Source organism: Acyrthosiphon pisum, chromosome A1 (genome assembly GCF_005508785.2).
Source record: "Acyrthosiphon pisum isolate AL4f chromosome A1, pea_aphid_22Mar2018_4r6ur, whole genome shotgun sequence".
Taxonomy (NCBI): Eukaryota; Metazoa; Arthropoda; class Insecta; order Hemiptera; family Aphididae; genus Acyrthosiphon; species Acyrthosiphon pisum.
This window is the reverse complement of record NC_042494.1, coordinates 14963302-14973328: the sequence shown is the minus strand read 5'-3', so window position 1 is coordinate 14973328 and position 10027 is coordinate 14963302. Positions and strand designations below refer to the sequence as shown.

At 33.2% G+C, this 10027-nt stretch overlaps 1 protein-coding gene across 1 annotated transcript; it reads left to right on the top strand.

Moving 5' to 3' along the window:
- The first annotated feature begins 5648 nt into the window (after window positions 1-5648).
- Window positions 5649-8881, top strand: LOC107882568. The gene is made up of 2 exons (XM_016801115.2): window positions 5649-6293; window positions 8506-8881. The coding sequence occupies exons 1-2, from the start codon at window positions 5703-5705 to the stop codon at window positions 8554-8556; spliced, it is 642 nt and encodes a 213-aa protein (XP_016656604.2). The 5' UTR covers window positions 5649-5702; the 3' UTR covers window positions 8557-8881.
- Window positions 8882-10027: the final 1146 nt, after the last annotated feature.

The window sequence follows — 10027 nt, the reverse complement described above, 5'->3', positions numbered from 1 at the left end:
GGCGGCGTTATAAAGTAAAATAGTTTTTGATGCCTCAGCACATCTTGCTTCATTGACCTATATTAATATCTAAATTGCTAAGTGTATTTCTACATGTAATATGTTTACATTAAATAATATTGCCGTGACGACTGTCTACAATACACGACAGTATACATTAATAAACGTTGCTAAAATCATTTGAATTTCTAAAATATTTCAAATGCTCCTTAAAATTTGCCCTAAAACTATTAACTTACTAGTGGTTACCGCTAAAGGAGAAAGGTTGTTTGAAGTACTACCATAAGCGGGAATTTGGTGAAATTACTTGTGCGGGGGGGGGGGGGGCTGAGCATTAAATGCTCATTACACCTATAGGTTCCACTGTACTAGAGCCGCTCGTAATTATTTATTTCAACAAGAAAATGTACAAAGTTCGACATACTAAACAATTTGACCACAATTAACTACAAAAAAAATTATGTGCCTTATCTTTAACATTTTAGAAGTATTCTAAACAGAAATTATTAAGTTATTAATTTTTAATTTAGAGTTATAACTAATGGCGGATTTAAGGGTTCAAATAAAGTCAGAAAATTCATAAGAGGTGCCTCGTACAAAATGTATAAGTCACATAGTTGTTAGTTAGTAGTTACCTCCATACCATATTAAGACGTCATTTCATCGAAACCGAGACGATTGCTGTTAAACAACCTATGCGAGTATTATTACTATTATTATTAATACTACATAATTACGACCGTTCTAAGTTATGACTATAAGTTAGTACAATCTTACGAATTTAATTTAATTTTTATCACAGACTATTTTTTTATAATTTATTTTTTAATTCAGTTATTAAAAATGAATTTTACAATTATAATAATTATTGTATATTTAGTAATTTTACAATTTTATGGGACAGGGGGCTAAGACCTATACTTTGAACTTCTGGGGGCTTAGTCCCCTCAAGCCCCCCCCACCCGATTTCCACCTATGAGTACTAATTTTTAACTAGATTATGTAGGAAAAATATTTAACATTTACAACTTAATATGTACATTGTACATATACAATTGAAAAGAATAATTTCGTTGCTTGAACAAATTTTTAAAATTAAAAAACCAAAAAATATTTTTCCTACATAACCTAGAAAAGATGCTAATAAATTCATACAGACATCCTATACAGTAATCGGAAATTGCAGAAAATAACCTTCCACTTATTGGTCTAAGACCACAACAAATATAGGGAGCACCAATACAGCCTTAAAGTGCGTTTTCTTGACGTGGCGGACAGTGTAACAGCACGGCCACCGTCATTCTGTGTCTAGACACCGATCATGTCCAGACTAATTGCTGCGTAAATACACTTATAATAGGTACCTTTAAAGGAAGGTAATATAATTAAGGTATTATGGTATAATATTATATTATAATGGAATGCACTAATGCCATTATATTTGCAGACGAGAACGTATTATTACATGTTTGTATACTATGCGTGCTGAGCTCAAATAGCCACTATTATAATGTTACTACCTATTTTAATAAAATATTCGTCTTTCAGCCACTCTCTCCTATCTCTCTCTCTATTTCTCTCTCTCTACGATGCATATATATTTTTAAGTGATACCGCACTACATCGTCTATTATTACATACATAGGTTCAAAAGTTACGAATATTATTATTATTAATTATCATGTTATAGCCTATAGGTGAGCGGAATAGGCGGTCCGAAAAACAGTTTCGACAATTTCAAACTTTCAGAGGACCAATGGAAATATTACTGAAATCGACGTATTCTGCACCACCTGTTTGTGTGAAGGCTGTATTCCTGTTTTATATAGGCGTCCAAATAGAAATAAGCAGATTATTCGCCACAATACGTATGCAAATGTTTAAGTCTGCACCTACCAGCAAATGAACACGTAAGCTTGCATTTTAATCCGCATTACGTGTATTTTACATATTATAATGTATTGGCATTGTTGTCGCGATTGGAACAGCAGTACATTTTTTCCATGTTGTTTAAAATTGTTTGTGATTTACTCACGATTACGTGAGTGGTTATCATTTTCCGGATGAAGTTTTTTTTTAATCATTACTATTTAAAGAAAACTCATAACTCCGCATTTTTGTGAAAAAAGCTTTAGAAAATCACTGCAATATCGAACGAAGTAATAATATCAGAAATAATAATTATGGTGTTCAACGAAATTATATTAATGTGTTGACGCTTAAATAGTAAAAAGTAATAACTGGAAAGTTATTTAAATGTTTAAAACGTATTTGACAACACGCTGTTGAAGAATATTTTATTCATGTACGACACAACAATGTAATAATTGATAACATTTTAATTTCATTAAATATATACGTTATAATATATATATTAATATTATATTGTATACTACCTAGTGAATCAATAATATAAAAAAAAATAACTTCTATATCATTATAATTTTGGAACAAAACATCTCACAGAACCAGATAATATAAGATTTAGGAAATCATATGAACGATAGATATCAGACAATTTTTCTAAAAAAATTTTCTACGTTGATTTTATATTGAATATTAATATGTAGAAGAAACTATATCTGAAGCTAACAGTGAACAGAAACTTCCTGTACATATTATACAATAATATACAATGTTAAATAATAAAATAAGTGTCATATTATACAGAAGGTATAATATTATGGTAACGGAAACGAGTTTGCCTATATATACTGTATAATGTATTATTATTATATTAATATATTATATACCTACTCCTTGTTGTCAGTAAGTTGTCTTATACCTTCAAGATAATATCATCCCGACGTTTCTTTTTACTCAATTTTATAATATTATTGTTGTTCCTTTCGAAACCCACTACACTGCGATAAGTATATAATAACTAAAATATTTTATAGTTTATAAGAGACCATTTTTTTCGCCCTAAGGTTTTTATATAATTAATTGGCGCGGTACATATTTTAAATTTTAATACAAGCGATAAAATGTTATCGTTGAAATGTATACTTGTAAGAATTATTATGTGTTACATGGTACGACGGTACGTACACCAACGTTATCCGATGGGATTTCGACCTTAAAATTGCGTTTTTCACGTCCACGGACTGGTACAACACACGACATACTCAAAATACAGTATACATGCGCATTACCGGCGGCTATACGTAGGTATGCGTATAAACCCGAGTGTTGTAATGTTGTAGTAGGTAGTTATATTATGGAAAACGAAATAAGCGCACTTATACGTATATATACCTACCTACAATAATATTATAATATAATATATATACTGCATATGGCGCTGCAGCGCGTGTCACGCGAATATACACGGCAATTATTATGCACGACAGCGTGGCGGAAAAGTGGGCAGGGTTCGGGCCGCGTTTTGTATAAATAACGTGTTTTCCGCTAAGTCCCCGGGCAGGTCGTTTTCACGGGTCCAAGATAAATAATTAACAATGCTTTTTCAAGCTGAAAAACAAGGGATTTCACTTAATCCTCGCAAAAAGCCGGGGCCGGCGGCAACTGCCAACAAAAAGGGTCGACAAAAAGACGGTAAATTTTCTTTACCGCGGCCTGCGATGCGCGCGTCAGACGAGGGGTAGGTCCGCATGCGAGGGGTAAAGCGCAACGACAGCGGTGGGCGCAAGATTAAGCCCGGGGCCGACGCGCGTATAACGATGGGAGGGCGGTTTTTTGTTGAATAATATTCGCTAATTTGGGTCCGAAGAAAAAGGGTAAACTTTAATGAGATCTCCGCGGGGCCTTGTGTTTGCGTATTATATATCCCTTTTGCTCGTACAGCGGCAACGGCAGCGCTTACTGCTATACTGCTACAACAACTACTTTATACTACAAAGTTTATATATACATACTATAACACTATATACACACACAAGAACACGGCTATATATATATTTATACTATACATTTGGTGCGAGGATCGTGATGGCGGGCGTATAGCGTTGGCGAGGGGAGAAGTGGTCGGGCGAGGACTATCTAATTTCCTTCTCTTTGTTTTTCATGTCGGCCGAGGCCGTTGGCTGGACGACGATTGCGCAGAGGGTGTGCGGTGAAAGTGGGGGACGAAGGACCGAAGGGACATTGTTCTAGCAATTTATATATACCAGTCACCCGCACGCACGCACACAAGTGCGGGCGTGTATATATATGCAAATGTAACGCGCAGCTCGTTATTTTCTTGGGTTGACGCGATTACGGACGGGAAATTCGCATCGCACAGCGCGGAGGAGGGTCGTATACTATACTATAACCTACTATATATACCGTACTACTATATAAGCGAAAGGGGTTTTAGCGGAGAAGGGTTTCCCGGTTTTGGTCGCGCACATGCGCCTTTCCACTCCTCCGGTGCGGGTAAAACACGAACACTCACACACATTCAAACACAGACACACACACACATACATGATACATGCATACTTACATATACACACACGTGCACATACGCACCACCGCAGGGGCATACAAGGTTCCTTTTCGGACCGGAAGCGCGTGCGGTAGCCCGGAAGAAGCGCGCGCGGGACGATATCGGCGGTGGCGTCCCGCGATGGATCCGGTTCATCGTGCGGCGTATATTCATATAATATATTATATACAAGTAGTAAGGTGTTATTTCTACCCCAATAATAATATTATGTAACACTAATAATAACGGTTTAATAATAATATTATACACGTCCCGCAAAAGAAGAGGTTCGTATTTTTTTCCCCTACCTGTTGCGCTGACGTGCCCATACTCCGCTTACCATACCGTGGCGGAGTATGTACAGGTACGATATTATTATAAAAATTCGTACATCTCTTACAAACGTTTCCCGCCGTTGACGTCCGCTTCACCTATATAAGCCGACATGAAAACATAATACGTATTAATTATTTTGACGCGAGAAACATAAAATAAATTGAGCATTATAAATATTTTTTTGATTTTAAATATATTTCAATGGTTATTAATTACTTAAACAAAATTATTGTATTATGATCTTATTCTTAATCGTACAAATGTTTGTTATTTATCGCAAATTTAAATTTCAATATTAGAATTAATCGACAGTTTACAATATACATAGTTAAAATAACTGCAATAGGTACTAATAATTATAATATAACATGTTAGAGGCAAGGTAAAAAAAAGTTGGTTCACATAACCGTTGTATAATTTATTTTATAGACGGAGCGACATGCGTTTCCTGAATATAATATAGAATCAACAACATAAAAAAAATCAACTGACACTACAACACTGAATTAGAGTGTACCTTTTTAAAAAACGCTGTGTCGCCGAGTGTATGAAAAATATTATAGCAAAGGACTTTTTCGAAATGAATTCGTTAAAATATTTAATGTGCGAATAACTATAGGTCGTATGCCGTATGGTCAAAAACAACCCTTATAAAAAAAAAAAGAAAGTAAATTGTACACAATCGTAACATCGTATGTTACCTATAACATAAGTGCATAACGTAAATATTCACGTGTCATGAATAACTGCTGAATGTAAGACGAACGTAATTGTGTCGGAATATAATGTACACCTATAAGATATTATATTATATTATACGGTAAAACTATCGGGGTCGCCGGGATGACTATGCGGTACGGGTTACGGGGGGGGGGGCGAGTATAGGGGTCGCTTAGGGGATGGAGACTTAAGACCGGTTTGGCCTGGGAAAGTAATGATAATTTATAATGTAATAGTGTATAATATAAGAACTCTTGAACTCTCGAAGAAACTGGTTCGCGTGGTCATCGCGGATGCCCCGTTTTCCCACGGTCTCCCACTCCGATGCGAATTTTGTCGACATTATTTTCCGAACAGGAACTATTTCGTAACTGAAAATCTCACTCGATATCACATCTATAACAATACTATGATCGTACGACATCCACTCTATCACCACCGCCGTTTACCGTACACGAAGGTCCGCCAGTCTACAATAAATCGCCGCCGCGTCCGTCCGGTGATACACACCAGGTATATACGGATCGAACAAAATCTCCGAGTCACGCACGTCCGACGACCGGGAAGGGATGAAAAAAATACAAATAATAATAAAATAATAATAAGCGGTGCCACACCGGGACAACAGGTTTACAGGTGGCGCGTGCCGACGACAGGGTCCCGACAAGAACGGTTAGAAAAAAAAAAGGGTCCCGGAGGGGAATGTCCCGAAAAGGGACACCACACCGCCGCTCTACCACCAATTATTCCGTCCGGTCTTCGTTCGATTTTAATTTCATCATCCTGCTACCTCAAAAATATACAGGTATTTGATTTTATTCATTCTATAATATTATATTATTATTATTTTCGTATAAAATATGCTGGCGAGTCCGTAGTAGTAAATTGCTTATCACCGGGACCATGTTAGATATTTCATGGGGAAAGATAGTAACAGAAAGTATTAGTATTAAATATTTTTTTTAATTTGATCGGAAGTACATATTTCGACGGTTTGGCTTGTCCTACCTATATTATTATACCCATAATAGATTTAGGATTATAAAATGTTCAAACGTAAAAAGAATTACTTAATAATATATTAATAAATACCTAATTATGTATATTACTCCGATCGAATAAGTGCATTGTTATTACTGTTATTTTTAAAAAAAAATGTATCATCAGCACTTGCTGTTGAGCCCCATATCATAATCAAAAATCTTCCGGATACGATATCAGGTTTTTCTGATATGACACCGTCCGAATACAAGCACGTGCAGTCAACCGGTTGGCCCGTGTCGGACGCACGCCGCGTCCAGTGACCGGATCCGCGACCGGGTCACCGGTGTACCTATACAAACAGGGGGCACGGGATGATTACCGCACCCTTGTGGGGTCACGGGGGTCAAAAGCGCGTGTTCACCACCCCGTACGGGAATAATAATAATAATAATAACATCGTCACGATGATATATTATTATGTTATGAATTTTTTTTTATGTGACGGTTAGGTGGACGGTCCGACGGAGTAAACAACGGGAAAAAATTAAACAAGTGTTTTATTATTTTTTTTTCACGTACACCACACGAGCGCCTGTTCAGTCGATTTTTTTTTTAAAAGGATAAGCAATTATTACTCGGTCAGTGACAGCTATTAGGTTTTTTTTATATGTATATATGATAGATATTTAACGTGGTTTTAATGGACAAATAAATGGTTCGCTGGTTGTTTTACAATATTTATATAAACGTCGTCATTAACGGAATATTGAGAGAGAGAAAATATTAATCTTCGTCTTGTTCACTATATCATAAATAAGTAACAAGCATGCGATCATATATACAATTGAACTAAATTGTCAATGCTTATTCAATAGTATATATAGTTATGCGTCTCACTTTGTGTAGCTAAAAAACAATTGGAAATATCGGAAATATTATCAGTGGGTAGTACCAATAGTGTTTGAATATCGTCATAATATATTTTTTAAATGATTGCTATTTTTATTTGTTTCACTCAATTATAAAGTTATAATAGGAAACAATATTATATAGTTGTATAACCATAAGGTATATAACTAACCACAATTAATTAAATTTAAATTCACACAATGCCATTGATTCACTTATTCTGATAATAATGCTTTAGTTCGGCACATTTAGATACTATTCATAATATTTTATTTTTGTTATTTCTTATGAATTATTACAATCTACCGTTATTAAAATTATACAATTTCTTTGATTAGATTATAAACATTATAATAACTATAATTAGTGTAAAATCAAAAGGGACTTTTAATTTATATATCTTTGTAACAGGCACTTCTTAGTTAGTAAGAGGTTGAAATGGGCAGGTCACGTCTGGCGAGCCGAGGGAACGATAGTTAAGAAGGTCACGGAAAGCAAAATAACGAGAAAAAGACTAAGAGGCAGACCTCTGCAGAGATGAAATGATACAATAAAAAAAAACCTAAAAAAAAGTCATTCCATTGCTAGATATGGGAGCGCCATTGGATAGAGAGAGGAGGAAAGGCATTCTAGAAGCGGCCTTTATGGACCACTATAAGTCTAGGAAGAAGAATCTTGGTAATGGGTAATTAACATGTTTAGTTGCAAGATAACAAAAATAAATAGAGAATTAATAATATTATGTACGTATATTAATACGTTATTTGAAGCTTCTTGTTAAAAAAAAAGTATATGTTAAAAATATTTATTAGTAGATATTTAAAGTTTAATATATTTATAGGTACTAAGTATATTATCCCTAGATATAAATTTTGTTTAATATATCCATGTTCCTTTTATTTATCTGCATCTCAACGAAATTGTTGTAAGTTTATACTATTTTGGCTGCAATATGGTATACATTTTTAAATACTAAGATGATTTAATAATTAATTAATACCTACATACTTGTTAAATGGACATTAATATTTAAGTTTAATTGTGATATTTTCAAATTACCACTGTATGTTTATTGTTTAGAAATTTGCTTTAGAATATATTAATTAAATTATTTTATTTTTCAGGAACTTTTAAAGCAAACAATTGGGTCATGTTCAATATTTGGATTAGAATAATTTGCAGCGTTGTATAGATTTAATTAATTTTATATTTTAGAAATATTACCTATTATATAATACGTGAATGTGCTTGCTTTGTATAAACTATTTATTTTATTGTATCATATTATAATAACAATACGTTGCTTGAATTAATGTGAATATCAATTTTGTTATTAAAATAGTCTGGGATTGATAAAATTATATGAATATAAATCTTTAAATTATCGATCGAGTGTAGAGTACACAACAATGTAAAATGTATAACATCATGATTTGCGAAATAAAATGACGATATGAGCTTTTAATTAATTATTTTGCTTTATTTTGTGGTTTAGTTTAATAAAATATGTATACGGAAACAAAATAATTTGTAGTTGTTTTGTTTTAGTTCGCTTTAATTGCCTTAAAAACAATAAACAAGTTATTGTATAAAAAAATAAACAGTTCAAAGGTGTCGCGTGAATAAAAAAAATTTACCCGCAATTAATCGATTTAAAAAGAGATTAAACATATTAGGTACAAACGACCTTTTATTACAATACACGTTTGCACGCCATGTCCTCATAATAAACAGAGTTCGACGAGAAAAGAAGTTTACCCAATGTATTTATTTTTCCTACACAATTAATATTATTATGCAGGTAGTGGGTATCGGAAAATGAAAATAATATTATGGCCCAGTTGTAGGTATACTTGGGTGTTAAAAAACTGTTTGGAACTCTCAGTTTCGTCGTCCACCATATTATTATTTTATCAAACATACGAGTTATGAAGGACTTATATATAAATATATAATATAATGTGGTTTTAGTACCTATTATAGTATAGAAGTCGCACAGATATATTGGTTTGTACAGTTTCTTGAAATATGATATCGCTATGAAAAAAACTTAAATTCATAAATTTGGATCATATTATTTTACGATGAACTAAGAATGTTAATGATAATAGGTTGAGTGAAATATATAATAGTAAATCTTAAGCAATAATCAAACCAGAGGATTGTGCTGAGGCATAAAAGGTGAATGGAGATTGTGAATGGAGTGGACATTGCCTAACGTAAAAATTAATCATCATGTTGTTGAAACGAAAACAAAACAAAAATAAATAATACGCACAACTTAACAAAATGGCTGGTATTTAATTAGGAAATTCGGCATTTAAAATTAATGCATACCTAACCCTGCTCGAATTTTGTCTTCGTGACTTAGTTCGAGTTAATATATTTTAATTTATAAGTTAATAATATTTTCATTTAACCAATTTTTCGTCAATTTGGTAAATGTATTATTATATATAATATATATTCGTACTTTGGAGATTCAATAATAATATAATATATTAAATAGAACCTCATAAGTCATTATACAACAAAATATATTATGATATAAGTAGGTACTAACCTAATATGTTTTACAAGAACATTTTCCTAGAAATGTTAAATTAATTAATTAGGTAAGGGTGACAAGATTTTAAATAATATGTA

Excerpts from the sequence above, each read along its gene's own strand:
- LOC107882568 (XM_016801115.2), top strand. The coding sequence starts at position 5,703 with ATGATAATTTATAATGTAATAGTGTATAATATAAGAACTCTTGAACTC. Across the intron at positions 6,294-8,505 it reads GCTACCTCAAAAATATACAG|GAACTTTTAAAGCAAACAAT; the intron begins GTATTTGATTTT and ends TTTATTTTTCAG.